General features: G+C 36.7%; 1 protein-coding gene across 3 annotated transcripts in view; it reads right to left on the bottom strand.

Annotated features, from left to right (window-relative positions):
* The window catches only part of ctnna2 (catenin (cadherin-associated protein), alpha 2), a 678,725-nt gene that overhangs the window by 461,617 nt on the left and 197,517 nt on the right, over positions 1 to 19,591 (bottom strand). The window contains exons 1-2 of one of the 3 annotated variants that reach the window (XM_067441164.1): positions 7,891 to 7,959; positions 4,048 to 4,251 (exon numbers count right to left, since the gene is read on the bottom strand). In XM_067441164.1, coding sequence (XP_067297265.1) covers positions 4,048 to 4,155 — 108 coding nt within the window. In that variant the 5' untranslated portion in view covers positions 4,156 to 4,251; positions 7,891 to 7,959. Of the gene's footprint in view, positions 1 to 4,047; positions 4,252 to 7,382; positions 7,529 to 7,890; positions 7,960 to 19,591 lie in introns of those variants that run through there. The other 2 variants (XM_067441163.1, XM_067441162.1) reach the window with 2 other exon arrangements.

Raw genomic sequence — 19,591 nt, 5'->3', positions numbered from 1 at the left:
GGCAGAAAGTCACAACATTCTGTAACTTTTTCTAGAACTCAGACCTTTTATTTAAATATAAAAAATAAAATAAAAACCTTAACAGGTTCTGGAACATTCTGAACTATGCATCCAATAGACCTAAAATTAGCTAAATATCAACTTTTTATATATTTAAAAGGCCCACCAAAAACAAATCAGATTTATAATATAATATCATATCCCTGCAAATTATTCATTTTGAGGAAAAAAATGTCATGTTATGTTGAGGATTTCAAATAAAAACTTCATAAGTTCTAGAACATTCTGCTTTTGAATGTAAAAATGTAGGTCTGTCCTCTCCGCTGCATTTTCACCTCTTCAGGTCCCAATAAGCTGTTCCCATTTGCTTACTGCCCCATGCCTTGAATTCATAAATATATATAGATGGATAAATCAAGTCCTGCCCTATATCTTTTTATATTCAAAAATAACTATACATTTAAAAAGGACCATACTTCCAAATGCTACAAATACTAGTGGTTATAAATATAATATAATACAGTTATTGTGCTTTACTCTTATACAAGTTTCTCTTTCATTATGAATTACTGAGCCACTGAATCACTCACTCAAACAAATCACTTAAAAATGCTGATTCAGTCACTGAATTTGAAAACAGTAGTTTGTTAGTGGCTATTTTGTACTGAGGCTATATTTATGAACGAGCCATTGATTCATTCACTTAATCGATTCATTTAAAGACATTTGGAAAATAAATAACTTTTACTGTGTGTTGCTCAATTATTTATTTATTTTATCTCAAATTTCTATATAACGTTAGTGTACATACTTTTAATTTAAAAAGTCAACTTTACAAAAGAAAAACTTTTTATAAACAAAATGACTTTTCTATTGTATCTAGCTCATTTCAACTTTGAACATATGGATATGTTAGTATTCTGCTAAAAGTGAGTTAATTACAATCCAGGAATATGACCACATTTTTGTTTAATCAAATGCCCTTTAAATTTAGGATGTGTGTCCAGCAAAGCGCTTTTATCCAGCTGAAAATGGCAGGCTCTCTGCTGAAACCGCCTAGCTGTGAGCGCTTGAGCGTTTAAACATGCAGCATTTCTTTATATGAGACTCTTTGCTTGTTATGATATTGAATATCCGCATAAGTGTTACTAGTATTGCATTTCACAGATAAGTTGTTTCTGTGTTGATTCTATATAAAAATGCAGATAAAATGTAAAGTATTTGCTTTGGCTGTTATTTAAAATTATTTTGTTCCATTATTATGCTGCTTGTTTTTATCTGTTGTACAAGCATAATGTGGTTGGTTGGTTGGTTGGTTGGTTGGTTTTATAATTTATTCCGACCCCTCCTCCACTGTGATTGGGCGGCTGGTGAAGTGACAGTGATGAGCGCTGTGTTTTACTTAAGGTTGCGCATTCTTCAACAAAACAACAAAAGCACTTAAAAAGGAAATGTTCCAACCCAGGAATGAAAAATGTCCTAGTCAAACAACTATTTGTGGTGTAAGATACACATAAATTGTTAGTGACCCAACTTTTAATATTGAGTCACAAAACAGCATCTTCATCCATCCCCAAAACTGCAGTATGAAGTAGGTGTTAACACCAGATTAACTTTCTATTTCCTTCTCTACTCGTTGAGTTCTTCCCAAGTAATATTTTGGGTCGCAATATTTTTTGCTCTGCATTCATGTGGCTGGCTGCAACGTTGTTAGGTTGATGGAGTGTTTGGAGACCCTGTCTCTTGATCAAGCCTTTCTATGTAGACCCCTGGAGGCCCGAAGAACATAGGCATCCATCTTCTTTAAACGCGGTGTGGAAGCCAGAGTGCCACGTCCTGCTAAGTGTAAGATTAAGCTCTACTAACCAACTCCCTAAATCCTTTTTAGTGCACTGCAGGCCAGTCTGAGGAGGTGAACCACCACAACCACAAAGCCCTGGACCCTTTCAACCTCTAGCCACAAGCCCAAGCTCCCTTGACCCAGGTCAGCAATGCATTACTCCAACCGATCAATTGATAGATTGGCCTGTCCAGGCTGCCGTGACTAAATCAGCCAATTCTGATGATTCAGCAGGGGTCTGGGAGCTTGGGCGGGTGTCTCCAATCAACAATCACCACCAGCCAAGACAAGTATGGACATTCTCTTGTCACTTGAACTTAATTTATTGCAAACCAGCACATTGATCAAGCTTGTGCCGTTCCACAAGTCGTTCAGGCTTGAGCTTGAAGAACGATTAGAGCAAAAGGTGGAAGAAAGGTGGCGAGGTGTTAGAAGTGAAACTAAAGCAATGGCGAAATCAGACACCATTTCTAGATACCTATTGTACCTATACTTTCCAGAAGCTAAAAGCCAATAAAGTTGACTTGTAAACGTGCTGTATTCTGTACTACCATGGCTCTGTTGAGACAAAATGTTTTATATAACAGCATCAGCCTGTAAACGCAGTTAAAGAATATCCATATACTATCTGGATGCAAAATACATTAATGTACGTTATATATAACAAGTGCATAGGGAACACATTTATGCTAATGAAAATATTCAAACCTCTACAAAGATATGCATACATACCAAAAAAAGCATTACAATATGAATCTGTTAAGAGACTAAAACTCATAAAACAAGCGTCCTAGCAACACAAACACATTTCCTCCCAGAGCAGGAGCTTGTAATTTGAGTGCTGATGTGATATTCATCTCCACCGGCGTTGTGTTTTGACTAAAGGGGCATCGCTAATCGAATGAGAGGTTGTATTTAATATCCCTCTGTTCCCGTATGGTGCTTGAGCACACCAGCACTAGGAAACATGCATTAGATTATAGCCGGGTAGAAGCCATTGATTACTGCACAGCATCAGAGCCAGACAGGCCCATTGATACCATAGTGATCAATACTACAGAACACTTGCCAGGGGCGTTGTGACACCTGTTTCAACGTAATTGACATACACACAAAAAGAAAGACACATATGCACATATGCATATGCAACATCTTGATAATTCTATAGGATTATATGCCTTAAAGTCTTTCATTTGAGCCAAGGACAACAAAACAGAGACACATAAGAGAAGGGTTTGTGAAAGAGTAAAGGTCAGAGTATTGATTTATCAAAGAATATTAAGACCCTTTTAACTGGTGAACTTTCCCAAATTGAACAATCAGTATATATCCATCAGTACCTATCAGTATCTATCTGAAGGGAAGGAGATAGATTTGAAGAATACAGCATTGCTTGTATATGCACGCCACCATATATACTGGTACCGTAAATATTTTAGTGAATAAGGTTAATACCTTGATTTAGCAAAGGACACATGAAAACGAAAGTTTCATTCGGGAAGTTTCGATGCAATGAAGGCACTTAAAACTTCAGAAATGTACTTAACCTGATATAGCCTCACATAGCCTAAAATAGTGCACTATATGTCATGACGCTAAGACTGTCCATGCAAAGAGCTCTTCATGTTCCATGCCAGCACTGATGAATAATTAACTACTATATGATAAATACTGTCTGTATTTATATGGTATGTGCCAATTCCCTGAAAGGCATGCTATACTTTAACCATGGTTGTTAGAGAAAAATATTGTTGTCTAGCCATAAAGCCTTAGGGATGAATCATAATCAACACAGGATGTGTCTGAATAAAGGAAAAATACCTTGCCACGATTAGTCCCCACACAAAACTTTGAGAAACATATTTAAACAGCAAGTAAGCCTTGTTCAAAGCTAAATACAAAACAAATGAATAAAAATATCCTCCCAAAATAAACAGAAAACCTAAAAAGACACAGGTGCACTTTATCTAACAGTATGCAGACTTACATGTACTTACCTAAGAAAGTACTAGGTAATATAAGATAACATAGGATAAGGTTTAGGGGTAGGTTCAGGGTTAGTACCTAGTTATTACCCAGTTACATTATGTGAGTACATGTACATGGCGAACAGGACTATAAAATAAAGTGCTACTAACAACAACAAAAAATGTGCTCAAAAAACATTGAGACCTCCTACATAGTGGAAAATGATGTTCAGGACTTACATTGTTCATGTACTCGCTCAGCAGGTCTTGCAGGGCCTGGCGCACGGCGTTGCACTCGGCTACGATGCGCTCGCGCCGATCGTCGCGTGTGCAGGACGAGTCGGCCATGAGGGCGGCGCCGCTTATGATGCTCTCCAGACGTTCCTCCAGTGACGGCCTGAAGCGAGCCTCACTAAATGTTAGCGGGTCCAGAATGATCTTATTCTGAAACAGAACAAAAGATGACCAGGGTTATGAATCGAGTTTCTGTTTAAAACATTAAAATGCATAAACACCTTTGAGTCAATGGTTGTTTCCCAGCATTGCTAGTATGAGCATTGTGAGTCATATCATCAATTGCATAATTTGTTGTATTTATTTACTTGTTTTTGATTAATAAATTGTCTTTAAAAAAGCATGTTAATGAATATGACACTGTTAATGCTTTTGGTCTTGATGACAGGTGGAGCTGGGGGAGGTGGAGGGGTTCAGATGAACTCTAATAGAGTGTTGAAGGACTAGCCTACAACACACAATGAACCAGACTCTTTAAATGTTGAGAACACAACCTCTTTGGCTGCAGAGGCTGTTTAGCTTAATCAGCTTGTACTATTTAGCAATGATTGTTTGCAGATTGCATGTGAAGGACATATCCGCTTGTGCCACAATAGTATGACTGAACTATAGATATAAGGCCAGATTTACTAACAGCTTGCAATAGTGCAAACTTCCTTTTGGCGTTAAAAAAATACTGTCAGGATTTATTAAAGACACACAATGGGAAAAAAGCAACAGTCAACACATACAGACATAAATAAATTCCATACGTACATCAATTCATGAAACCCTATAAAAATACCTATTAAATATACACATGATTATTTTATTATATAAAAAAATATTATTTAAAACATGATTGCCATAATCAAAATTGCTCATTAAGTGCTTTTATCGACAACGGGACAAATGAATGTTTATGCGATTATGCATAGAGGGAGTAGATCACGTGCAGAACTTTCTAACAGTAGATCACGTGCAGAACTTTCCACTCCCATTGGTGCTATTATGAAATTGCTAATTTGCCCTGTTTGGTAAATCTGGCCCATAATCTTAACTCTTTCCCTGACTTGACAAGTTGACTCGTCATTCATGAGAAAACAATTCCCTGCCATTGCAATCATTAACAATAAACAGCATATAAATCAAAATGGCCTTATGTTACAGAGTGAAATGTCAATCCAGGAAGTGGTAAGAATGTGAAGTGTTCATAAAAAAGAATGCATAAAGCTAAAATAAAACAGGTTTTTAAAGCTGAGGATCTGTTGTTTCGTTGCATGTTCAGATATTCATACAACAAAATATTAATGACCAAAAACACCAGAGCGGAAAGAGTTAAGTGCCATAGTAACACCTGGCTGTTTCACACACAACTTTTCAATCTTACTATGCTGGATAAAATATGTAGACCCTATTAGTCAGTTATGAATTATTGATGTATTTTATAAAATAGGCAAATAGTATCTTTAGATTACTATGCCTTAGTCTCACAACTGTGAATAAAAAATCCCCCAGATGGTAGAGATTTTGTAGCAGATAGGAAGATAAGCCCTGTGAGATGTTTGCCATAGTTTCTATTAGCGAACCACTGAAGACATTCTACATCCAGAGGCTGTTATAAGGTGACCTTCAATGCGAGATACAGGGCCTTGGTTACAACCACATTGTGATTTAATAGGGCTTTTAAACACAGGATGCAGTCTCAAGAACACCCTCCCTTTTTATTATTGAAAGTTGCTACCAAATACAAGCTTTATGATCTCTAGGGCTTGGCTGGGAAAATTACCATATTGATAGTGGCGATATTATGTTTTACGGCTATATATGAATACGGCTTCGGCAGCAGTTTGCATTTTGTGGACTTTGCCAGTGCAGATGAGGTGGAGGTGGCATTTAGAGAAACCAGAGGTGGCGAGTGCCCTTTACTTTTGAGACTAATATTCCGAAAACCACTTTACCAAGCAGTCAATAATAAGTTCACAGATCTTTCATTATTTATATCTCAGCATGCACTTCCTGTTATTTGGCATGTCCACAGGCAGGAAATGGCGTTTGCGTCTTTTGTATGAGCTAATCCAGTTGCAGTATTGCCAGCCTAACAACAGCACAAGCACAATTACAGAGAGAGAGAGAGAGAGAGAGAGAGAGAGAGAGAGAGAGAGAGAGAGAGAGAGAGAGAGAGAGAGAGAGAGAGAGAGAGAGAGAGAGAGAGAGAGCTTTCCCATAATAGCCTGTTGCCATGGAGATCAACTCTTAAGTAAAAGCTTTAGCATTAGTTTTGGCCATCTCAATTACTCAATGATAAATATGTGGACATTTATTGGTCTGTTTAAAATCTGCCCGCTTCTGTCTGACTGAGGGACTATGACAAAGACTTGTGTGAAATCTCTGATTGGAACGTGACGGCCAGAACATTCAGATGCTGACAGGCTGGCGAAAAGCCATTGTGAAACAATTTATACAGATTACTTAGATCTTGTGTGACTCGTATCCCAACTACATATTCCAATTATGATTCGATTTAGTTAAAGACAACATGAAACAGCCTTTACAAAAAAAATATTTGTAATGCAGCATATATTTAAATTAAACAATATTTAGCTGGAATTGATCTGGTTGAATTGCTATTGATCTGAAATTATTGTGAAAATCAATCTCATTTTGTGGTTAATATTATTTTCCCCACTTGCATGAAGTAGGGTTAGCAGGGTATAAACTAAACGCAGGGCTGGTTCGGTTGTAACATACAGTTTAAAACTGTCTGCACATGCTGGCATGACCATTTTTTTGTTAGCCTACAAGTTGCCATATCAACCCTATATAGAGAAAAAAATTCTGCCTAGATAGATAGATAGATAGATAGATAGATAGATAGATAGATAGATAGATAGATAGATAGATAGATAGATAGATAGATAGATAGATAGATAGATAGATAGATAGATAGATAGATAGATAGATAGATAGATAGATAGATAGATAGATAGATCTCAACATTTAACCATAGAGCTAAAGTAAATTTCTTACTATAGCTATTTTTTTCATCTATGTTCTTCGTGTTCATTTAAAATCAGACAAATGTTTCATCCCTGTTCTTCGTGTTCATTTAAAATCAGACAAATATGATATGTTAATCTTGTAGCTATGTTAACAGTTGAGAAAGATATTTAATCCATTATCAACGGAAGACACATGTTGTGCCCAATTATTAGAAGAATTACTCTATTCTACAAAACCACATAATTGTACTAGACGTGTAAAAATAATGTAGGTAAAAATAAATACTCAAGTGAACTTACAGAAACTGACAAACTGAGGCTGTGCCCCGCCAAAAGCACAATGACCATGGTAATTTATCACGCAGTTTATTCATGTGTTGCTTGCTTCTCTTTCTCCGCGTGAGGACTATTATTAAGCATATTTTTCTCTCTGTTTGGCCTTTCGTTCACACTGACTGACGAGTGACGGCCAGTCCACGCGGTTTCGTTTGAAAACGCATCGTTTACTCTCCGTTTTGGCCTTCCGCCCGAAGAAAAAAAATGGGGGGGATGAACACTCTCAACTTCAAGTCCAAATTTGAATGTGATGGGCTCGTAATAACGAATTTAGAAGTAACGTTAGATAATTTCCGATAACACGTGAAGGCGGCATAACTGCAGGATGTAAAGTTAACGTTATCCCCTGAGTACGTTAACTTACAAGCGAAGCGGATCACATTCGCGAGTGAACTAGTTTTCTAAGTTACATTACAGAACAAAATAAACATGAATAAACAACAGAAAATCATAAATGAGGCCGTCAACTTACCGAAATCCGCAATGCAAGCCTAACTCAGAAAACTATTCGTTGACTTGATAGTCAGCAAGAGCACACTCGCCACCAAGTGGACAGATGTGAGAAGTACAGTTATAGGTTAAAATAGATCAACCTCAGATAACCTGACAAAACGACGAAAAATGCAAGATTTGATTTGAGAAGAATTGAAGAATTGAATGACAAGAAAAGAAAGATTTCAGAATGGAATGATCTATCAAAGATTTGCTGACACTATATGATTGAAATGATAAATTAGGGTCTTATTAACTAACTATTTACCTGTATGCTCTATTTGGGGTCTTTATAATGTTAAACACAAATGATCGAGTGACACCCTATATTTTTACAGTCTGACACCACAACAACACATCAACAATAGAGAACAAATGCAAACAACCATAAACATAACACACATAAAACACATAACTGTGTTCAGGTTTAACTGTAATAATGTCATAATTGAAAAGAAAATACAACAAATGCTAAACTTTGAAAAAGTCATTATAAATAATATTTTTAAAAACATAAAATGAAATATTGTATACCCATGAGATATGGCAAATGAGCCATTGAGTAGCCTAATGCTTTGTGGCCATATACTGGATGTAGTTGAAATTTTTCATGTTAATTTAATTTTAAAGGTGCCCTAGAATGAAAAATGTAATCAACCTTGCCATAGTGAAATAATAAGAGTTCAGTACATGGACATCACATACTGTGAGTCTCAAACACGATAGCCTCCTACTTCTTATGTCAATCTTATGCGAAAAACACCACGAAAAAAAAAGTGATTCTTAATATAACGCCACCGGTGTCGCAATCGCTGGGATCATTAATATGTACGCCCCAACATTTGCATTGTCAGGCGGAACTGACTGAGCCGAATCATCAGGACTGCAGGTAAACAAGCAACAAGCAAGCTTCGCTCAGCGTCTTAAACTGGAGAAAGGGCCAATTACAACTATATTGCAAGCAGTAAGTAGTCATTTATCCACTTATTGACTGTTTAATCAATTTCTGATTAAATTGAAAGTTTCTTAGAGAGACCGCATTGTCTAGATAAAGCAAGATGCTAGTAGAGTAACAAAAGGGAACTCCACCTAACATGTATAACCAAAACACCGGATAGTATACTGGTTTTGTTTTTGTTTTTGTTTTTTGGGGGCGGGGGAAAGAAGAGTGTTTGCGGTTGCCAGATTTCAGTAAATGAAATCCCCCAATGAGAGTTTTTCTGTGAAAAGAACACGTATACTATCCGGTGTTTTACCTAAACATGCCCAATCTGGCAACCAAATGCACGCAAGCCCTCGCTCGCGTGCGGTGCGGATGATCTGAAAACACCAATAAACAAGTAAGCTGCATTTTAGCAATCTCCATTTGAGATGTTCTGCTTAAAGTGCCATTCAGTCGGTCTGTGTTCTGTCAGGACGGTCATGTTTCACGAGCCGCTTTGCTAAAACAGCTGAACTGCTTTGAGCTGTGAGCTGCTGAAATAAGCCAATCAGAGCAGAGCTCAAGATTAATATTCATGACTCTTCCAAATAAGGCAAAAACAAATATTACTTGTTTAAAACAATAAATTATTACATACACACACACACACACACACACACACACACACACACACACACACACACACACACACACACACACACACACACACACACACAAACTTTCTTTGGAGATGAAGTCTATATTTATTAACAATAATGTTGTAAGGACCACAAATACCTAAAAAATACATAAATCATACAATAAGCACTAAAAAGACATATGAAGTGAAATGTAAAAAGCCATTCTGAAAGGGTGCCATCAATTTGTCAGCGCAAACATAATTAGTCCAGATTGATTGCTGAGAAGTACACAAACTCATCTGTAAAAATGGATCATCATGGGCTAGATGCAATCAGTTATGTAGCGTACTGTATGCATAAGCGTGTATGTTTTAGAAGTGGGTGGGATTGCCACTTACTCCTCTCACAGAATGTGACAGGTTGTTTGTCAAGGACGGTATAATGAGGGAGCGTATACAGGAGAGCGGTGCATTGAGCGTAACCTACTTTTACACAGTGACTAAAGAGCTTTGGAGTGAGAGGACGGAAAAGAGGAAAACATGGGAGGGAAAGAGTGAAAAGGACAGAAAGAGTGTGACGAACAACAAAGTTGGCTAGCCTGGTAACTAGCCTGCGCGGGTTATTAATGAGCACTGTCTATGTAGGGTGTCTCTAACTTTGGCTGGAATCCAGCAATCTGTTGTCCTACATTCAATGTGTGTGTCTGTGTGGACATACAGCAAGGTTAAGAGGACTGGTGCTCCGTCTGATTGAGTCATACAAAACACCACCTGCTCCATCGCAGTGCCACCAACACTTCACCCTTTGATACGCTATTAAAAAGTTTCTGTCATCACTGTAAAATAACTGCCCACACCAGAAGTCTGTCTTGTGTGTTTCTGTTGTGTGTTGGCGAGCCTTCTGTCCACCACAATGGTTCATATACACCAACTTGTAAGTCTGAGTTCTCACAGTTTGTAGGGTAAAAGAGTTCTGAAACTGAGAAAGCTGTGTGAGAATGACAAACCATGTAAAATGGTTTTCTGACTTTTTTATATCAGACTGAACTTTTTGTTCCCTTTTTCTTGTGAATTTTCCAAAAGAATATTTTTTTTATTTATTTATTTTTTTTATTTTTTATTTATTTATTTATTTATTTATTTTTATTTATTTATTTTTTTATTTTTTTATTTTTTTTATTTTTTATTTATTTTTATTTTGTTTAATCACCTACATTTTCCATCCTTAGTTTAAAGGAGTAGTTCAGTTTAAAATGAAAATTACCCAATCCTTTACTACTTTAAAACTTTATGAAGTAAAATATCTAGCTTTTGCCAGAACGCTTTATATAACTTACGGAAAAAGCGTTAACTGACACAACAAATCACTTGAACATAACGCAAGCATTTTGAACTTTGAGGGCTACACTTTCTGGCTAAGTTCAATATGGAAGACAGTCTGCCAGAAGCTAGATATTTTCCTTTATAAATTTTTTGTTTAAAAAACCCCCCCAAAAAAACCTACATTCACGTGAGAGACGTGTGGAGTAAGTTTATGGGGGATGGATGCACTTTTTTCAGCTTCAAACTCAATGGACCCCGTTACCATTATAAAACTTGGAAGCGTCAGGATATTTATTAATATACCTATGATTTTGCTCGAAGGAAGGAAGGAAGGAAGGAAGGAAGGAAGGAAGGAAGGAAGGAAGGAAGGAAGGAAGGAAGGAAGGAAGGAAGGAAGGAAGGAAGGAAGGAAGGAAGGAAGGAAGGAAGGAAGGAAGGAAGGAAGGAAGGAAGGAAGGAAGGAAGGAAGGAAGGAAGGAAGGAAGGAAGGAAGGAAGGAAGGAAGGAAGGAAGGAAGGAAGGAAGGAAGGAAGGAAGGAAGGAAGGAAGGAAGGAAGGAAGAATGTCATATACAGTACACCAGGATGACTTGAGGGTGAGTAAAACATCAGGCTAATTAACATTTTAAAGTAACCTACTCCTTTAATGTAAGGAGATTTCTCTTAATTTATTCTATTTTCCCAACACATTTCAACAAAAAAGTGCCTTTACTACCTTTCTGGACCTTAAAAAATGTGCCATGATGTTGCTGCCTATGGCTGGTTCAGAAAACTCTAAGATTTCATTTAAAAATATCTTAATTCATGCTCTGAAGATGAACGGGTTTGAAAGCATGAGAGTGAGTGGACCTTGGATTGAGGATTGTGGACCTTGGAAAAATAGACCTGAGCAGCTTTTTTAAATTAATTTTTTTATGCTGCAAACATTTTAGAAATACATGCAGGAAGGTACAATATGTTTTCATAATACAAATATTAATTAAAACTATCAAGTGATTTAAAAAATAAAAATAAAAATCATGACCCCCTTAAAGAGAAGAATAATTTATTTTGTACTTCTGTGTTAAAAAAAAAAAAATATATATATATATATATATATATATATATATATATATATATATATATATATATATATATATATATATATATATATATATATATATATATATATATATATATATATATATATATTTAGCTAAATGGAAAGAACAAATCCTCAGATTATCTCAAAACTACCTAAACCTGAGATGAGAGGTTCAAGGATATGTTTGCAAACTTCAAAACCATGAAATACATAAATGCATCTACACGCACACACAAGAAAAAAAAGAAGAAGAAAAAAAACAGCCTTTGGGTATTGGCTCTAAATATTATTATTTCCAGTGTATGCTGTCATATTGATTAATCGTGATTAAATAACATTAAATAATGTGATGGGAAGTTAAATATACTGTTACATATAACATAATTTATAATTGATTGTTGTTGTTGTTATTATTGTACAAGTTAATGATTTAATATTAATTATAATTTATTTCTAAATAAATCCTTACAGAGACTGCGGTCAGCACAAAAGCAAAAAGCTCAATTTCTGCATTCATATAATACATTTCATTAACGTTCAGTCTAAATGGCATTTCTGATTTTAATCAACGTGTGTCGTTTGAAAGGGGCGGAGAATGAAACGAGGAGGAAAAAACTGCAACCTCCAATCACAGAGACAAAGAGACAGAGACTTTAAAACAGTTTGAAAGGGCACACAGAGCCATGGGAGCCTCTGGAAAACAGCTCGTTTGAATACAAGAGAGAAAGCACAGAGGAGAGAGTGCCTGGGGAATAGCTCCTATTGTTATTCCATTTGGTGCTTATTGCAGGCACAGGGTCTGAGTGACACGACAGTAAAGGAGAGACAGAAGGACTGAGTCCAACTTGTCCTTGATGGAGCCGATACCTTCGTTTTACTAGAAACGTCCAATTCAACAAATCGTTCATTCAAGACGAATCTTTTTTAGGGATTAAATTGAACAGGTTCACAAATTTGAACAATAGGTTCAAGAATTGTTCACAAGTCAGAACCAAGGACAGGTTTGATTGTAAGAATGCTTTCACACTAGCACTTTTGGTCCATATGATTGCGCAGCCGGGTCCATGTGATATGATGTCAGAGTCTGTTTCATTTGGATGACGTAAACACTCCTTTCCAAACCCGGGTCCACACCTGCGAACAGCCCTAAAAAGGAACCCGATCTCACGGCAATTGTATTTTACGAGGTGGTTAATTCTCGCGAGTCCTGCTAAATTGTACTTATTTGATGAGTTCCCCAATTCGTATGATTTCATTCGAATGACCTATACCCCTAACTAGGGTTGGATACCGAAACCCTATATAACCGGTGTGTACCGAACCGAATCAGAACGCAGATTTTGGTCCCTCATTTCGGTGCCATCAAACGTGCTTTCTCGCTTTGTCCGGTGCTGAGCCAGAGACAGACGCACTTTTGCTCGTCACATATCACAACTATTCCATTTTCAACCACATAATGTTTATTTTAGGTTTCAGACATTTAAATGCACATAAGCACTAGCAAAAAACACACACACTGATGTCTATGGAAATGGCAATAACAATCCTTTCAGACAGTTATAACTTGACTACATGTCTTTATATCAAATACACATTATATAATTAACTAGTTTACTCTATTCCTCTCCCAGTACCCCAGTCACTTTGTCTGGCTATCCCCAGACCAAGCTCAATTTAAAATTAAACATTGGGCTGAGGAGTCTGCTAAGAGGTGTGATAAACACGCATTATTTGAATGACTCTGTACGCAATAGTTCTTCAACCATCAGACCACAAGAGGCGTGATCAACAGGCAACAGCCCATCGTTTCTCTATCTGTCATTGTGTTAAACCTACCAATAGCATGCCAGGTGGATAAGACAGTCTGTGACTGGTTCCCGCAAAAGTGTAACAGAAGCAGTAGAAATGAATGTGCAGGTTTCCAGACTGAGTTGCAGGGCGAAATCAAATCGCCGGCAGATCATAGGCTGGGTTTACCCAGTCTACCAGTCACTTACTTTCATGTGTTTTGTGAGACGTGAGGTAAAAAAGATCCGATTTTCAGAGGCACAAACTAACACGGCGGCGCCCATCACGCTTTATAAATCAACTAACACACATTCACTTACACATATTTGAAAATCAGAATATCAGATAGTTCATGGCATAGTTAACAAGTTTGTGTATACTTTGAATAAAAAACAAAAAAGTAAATAAAACTGATAACCTGGGATACAGCGCTATTGGGGCTGCTGTGTCATGTGAGAAGCATGACACATCGCCATGAAAACAATAAGGTGATTCGTTCTAAAATATTAAGCCAGAGAATAATGTCATAATTCTGCAAAGTAAAACTGAACATTGAAGCTAGTTTGTAGCATACCAAGAATACAGACTACTTTGCTGTTATTAGGACTGTAACTGTTATTTAGTTTGATTCCTATTGTAGTTGGGTTAGGTTTTACTGTGAATTAAGTACATTTGTGTTTTATATATATATTTAAGTATACTTTAACATTTTAGTAAATTGTTGAATTTATAGAATTTATAAAAATCTATAAGAATACATGCATCATTGTCATCCACCATCGTTTTGTGGCTCTTTGTTTATTAAAAGAACCTTTTGGGCACCGGTAAGTTACTGTTTTAAAAGTAAAAAACCCTAACGATACCCAACCCTACCCCTAAACCTATCAGTCACTGCGGTTTAGACAAATCATACAAATTCATACGAGGTCATGAGATACCGTTGAAAAAAATGTACTCTGGTATGGTTGGCTACTGAACCGCTATTGATGAGGCTTGATTCGATACAACTGTGTGTTCATAAGAGTTCTCACTCACTTCCAAAACAAGTGTGACTGACGCACTACAGGCAGAGAGAATTGATATCTCATTTCTGCTTGCCTTCAGCAGAAATGGACTCCCGCGCTCTTTAGAACATTTGCAGTGAATTCACTGCAGAGAAACACAAGTGCCGTTTAGTGCCGCTGCTTTGAAAACAAAACCAAAGGTTCAAAAACCAAATTATACAAGTGAGGTAAACAACACTATGAATTTTGCCGCCTTCTCCTGTGTCGTTACCAGGCAACAAGGGTAAACAGCTGCTGCTTTGAAGATGAAAATGCACTGAGGACCAGGCAATCGAACCAAATGTGAAAGCACCCTTAGGTAACCAAATAAGAAAACCGATAAATGAGCTGAAACTAAGAGCATTCTGCAGATTTTACTAAATGGACAATCCAAACCTGGACAAACATGTATTTCCACATAAGACAGTTTGAAGAAAGCTGTTAACTAAGCTTTAGTTGACTTCCATAGTAGGGACATGACATGTGAAATGAAACTGTTTGTGTTGATATAAATGCAAACAGGTTTGGAATTACATGAGGATTTATAAATGGAGTATCCCTTAAACTGAAGAAATGTAAATTTAGCCATAAAAAAGGTACTGGAAATAGCTTTACACTAATTGCATGATAGATGTATCCACACACATTTAAAAGAGTTCAAAACATAAATAGCATTATGCAGCTGAGGGATGTAAATGAAATGTGATATTGTTTATTGCAAATGCAAATTATATTATAAATGTTTTTTTTTTTTTTTTTTTTTTTTTTTTTTTATGAGCTGAATAATGGCTGCAACAAACCGCACCGGGAGACAATTAGAATAAGCACCCTTATTAATAAAACTTAATTGAAAAAAAAAAAAAATCAATAAACAGTAGAATGTGGCTCTTTTTGGAACTATTTAGAGCATGTAATGTGCCACCATGTGATGATTCCATTAATCAGTGTTGCCAGGGTCATGGTTTTCCCACACAACTGGGTTATTCTGAGAACACAAGGTAAATTACTGAGCCGCAGGTTGAAGGTTTTTGAGTTACTTTTATGACGTACCGCGACGGCGGCCACCAAAAGGTTTGTCTGTTTGAGATCATTCGAATGGATACCTGGCAACCTAAGGGCCGCAGAGAAAACGAGTGAAGGAGAGATTATATGGCGCTTTTGATGTCTCTGCACAAATTAGAGGTTAAGTTAAGTGAGTATCGCAAATGTCACAAATTTTAAGACAAGTCAGTTGAGTCTGGCATTGTAGATTATTTGGACATTCATGCCAGTGTGAGAAAAAGAAAAATGAGGAGAATGAAGATAAATGAGTATGTAGACTATAAAAGTGCCCTAGACTCAAACTATGAGGTGTTTAAAGAAAAAGAGAAGTGTAAAGACTTCAGCTTAGAGCATATAGCTTCATATTTTTAGCCTATATTTTATTTGATTTAATGCAAACTGATGAAAACTAAAGTACAATTTAAATAATAAGTCTAGCAATGAAAAAAATATATGTATATACAGTCTAGTAAAATCATAATTTAACAAGATAGTAAGTAGAATAAATAAAATCAAAATATTTTATTGTAAGGCCCACAGTTAAGGCTAGTTTTCATTCTGTTTTGGCTGGATTTTGAATCTGCTTATGGTTGGAATTTTTCTTTCTGAGATATGGCATGCCTACCATTGATGCCACTCTGAGTCATAGGTGGGTCTATAGGGTCAATGAATAGCAAGGGCATCTGTTGATCTGTATGGAGACATTGATCAAAGAAATATTAGAATATCAAGCACTAATATGAGGTGCAAAGAAGTTTTCTATAAAGTAAACATCACAGCATTACTGAAGCTAAAGTTCACCATTCAGTCTATGCCTCAGACAGGGCCAAAGATCTTGTGTTTGAACTCTTATTGTATTTATTTAAAAAGGTTTGTTTAAAAAATGAGGCTAGAAAGCTGCAATTTACATGCAATCACTTTAATGCAAAATAAGCTACAATATGCCAATACTGTGATAAGGATACTATAATTGAATCCTGAACTGTCATGCATAAAATATTTGCCACTATGTTGATATAAAAACATGTGTTGCTTTACTAAAAAAACATCTGGGGCTTGAGATTTGGAAGCCCACCCTTTTTGCTCGGGGTGAAATAAATAAATGTACATCTATTCATTCCGCAATGATGCTTTTATTCAAAGTGACTTACAAATGACTAGTAGTACAACATTAGCTAATAGTCATCTAATGTTTTACTTATGTGCTTGGGGAGGCCCAGGATATGCACTTGCGATATCATTTATATACATCATGAAAGAGTAGATTTGCATACATTTTTTTTATGCATAGATGTGGTATTAAATGATTAAGAGTAGAATCTTAATCTTGGGAAAATATGCATTACACTTGATTATTCATTCATTCATTTAATTTAATTTCCTTTGATTTAATACATTAAATTAAATACGCCGCAAACAACTGACCACCTGTTGAAAAAAAAAAAAAAAACTAATTTAGCAATAATGTGACTATTGGTGAAGAAAAATATGAACAGCGTTGTTGGGGGGTTTAACACATTACAAGGACATTGAGTTACATAATCAGACAATTAATCAAACAATTAATGTTTTTTTTTTCTGTTTATTGACTGACAGCTCTCCTGGCCCTATGTGAGAGAAATCGTAAGTGCAGATGTGTGAAAAGATGTGTGAAGTGTGTGCGATGTGTGAAAATGATGGTTATTGCAGTTCTAGACTCAATGTAAGCAGGCGTTTACTCATCTCACTTGCACAAAAAAAAAAAAAAAACAGATTCACTCTCATAAAAAAAGGTACAGTGCTGTCACTGGGGCGGTACCCTAAGGTACAAAAGTGAAAAGGTACATCTTTGTACCTTACTCAGTCCTAAATGGTACATATTAGTACCTTAAATGGTACATATCAGTACTTTAGGAGTGCAAAGTAGTACCTTAAAGGTACATAGTAGTACTTTAAAGGTACATAGTAGTACCTTTTCAGTTTTGTACCTTAGGGTACCGCCCCAGTGACAGCAATGTACCTTTTTTTCTGACAGTGTTCATTACTCAAAATGAATAAACACATTGAAATGCAAACTCAAAATATCATATATTATATATATATATATATATATATATATATATATATATATATATATATATATATATATATATATATATATATATATATATATAGATAGATAGATAGATAGATAGGTTGGGGGGGGGGGGGGGGAATACTGTTTCATGCATACAGAGCTTTTTTCACTGTTAAAGACTTGGATTCCCATCCTAAACATAGACAAAGTTTGATGTTGGACGTTTGATGGAGTATTTCTGTGTCAAAAATACTCATTCCGGTTTCTCACAAGTTTCGGAGGGTTTTTTTCGAGTATGGCTTGGCTTGATGTTAATAGAGTGGAAGGTCCATGTATGGGCCGTACGGCTCTTCTTCCAATAGGGTGCGCACGCACGTGTGACTAGAGCGAGAGAGGAAATGCACGCCCATAAACACTCCACGCCGCGCTCCACTTTATTCCTATGGGTGACATCAAGCGACTTCAACGCTTCAGCACAGCATTCCGGGAAGGCAGCGCTGCATTTGAACCGATTTGAATGCAGAAATGATGGGAAGCTTAACAACATCGCTTCAGTCGCGTCGCAAAGTGGATCTCCACAGTCACTGTTGTCACAGGACTTCACCAAATCATATCAAAGAAGTGTGTTTTTGACGCAGCGGTCCCAGCGATAAAGGTTCGGTCCTGCTTTGGAAGCAGCCGGTGAGTAAAACTGCTTCAAATGTCTATGCTGTTGGCTATCGTCGCGTGAGTAAAAATCAGTAAAGGACATGATCGCGTGCTACGTCATTCAAATGCGCTAACGGTTACTCCATTGTTGTTCTATGTATAACGTTACAGTATTCTGACGTGCAAACCCGTTTTGCTTGCTACTCCTAAGGTTTAGTCGCATACAATAGTCCATAAACCGAATCATGTCCTCATAAACTGCGAGTAAACACACACAAATGTTGACAGGCCACTAAATACAGTACATACCACAGAGACGGACGTCCTGCTGTTTCTGTTTCTCCTGTTCAATTTATTTCAGCCTCCGGATCTGATTCTGGATCATATATCTGTTAGCTGAGATCGATAGCCATGGGTTTCTCCACGCTTGAGGACGTCACCGCTTTGCACGCTCCTCATTCTTTAGCTCCGTCCACACGATACGCCTCCAGGCGCTCGTTTTTTTCGGAAAGACTCGGTACAGCCTATATTTCTTTTATAAATATAATAAAACTAAAACCTTTTCGGAGATATGAAGGATGCAATACTACTCTATAGGTACTCAAGATTGACATGAGATTGACTGAAACTGAGTCTCTCTCTATCTCCCCCCCCCCATTATATAAAGTTCATCCATGCATTCATAATGTTGGAATTCAAATTAAGCTTATGCAGCATTTTATTCCTTGGAAGTTTTGTCTGGTTTAGCTCTGTGTAGGCCTATGTCATATCAGGCACGAGTCAGTGGGCGGGGCTACAAAATCCGGTGTTGTTTATCTACTGTTTCACCACAATCTGACGTCACTCTGACTGACATTCTGGGATCTCTTGTTTGTTGGGTCTGGTGTCAATAAAAGACTAACAAGGAAGTTTTCAGCTCTGAAACTTACTGGATATTCTTATATTACCATGAACTTTTATATATCAAAAGCTCAAGGGGAAGTTGATTTCTCAATACATGACCCCTTTAAATTACACAAATATTGTTTATGTGTTTAATCTCACTTTATTAACCAATGTTTTCACTGCTGACCTTCGATGATCCACTTCAACCAGACAACCATATAATCCCAGACAGCAACATAGTGTTTGCCCAGA

Source organism: Pseudorasbora parva, chromosome 4 (genome assembly GCF_024679245.1).
Source record: "Pseudorasbora parva isolate DD20220531a chromosome 4, ASM2467924v1, whole genome shotgun sequence".
Lineage (NCBI taxonomy): Eukaryota > Metazoa > Chordata > Actinopteri > Cypriniformes > Gobionidae > Pseudorasbora > Pseudorasbora parva.
This window is presented reverse-complemented; position numbering and strand designations above follow the sequence as displayed.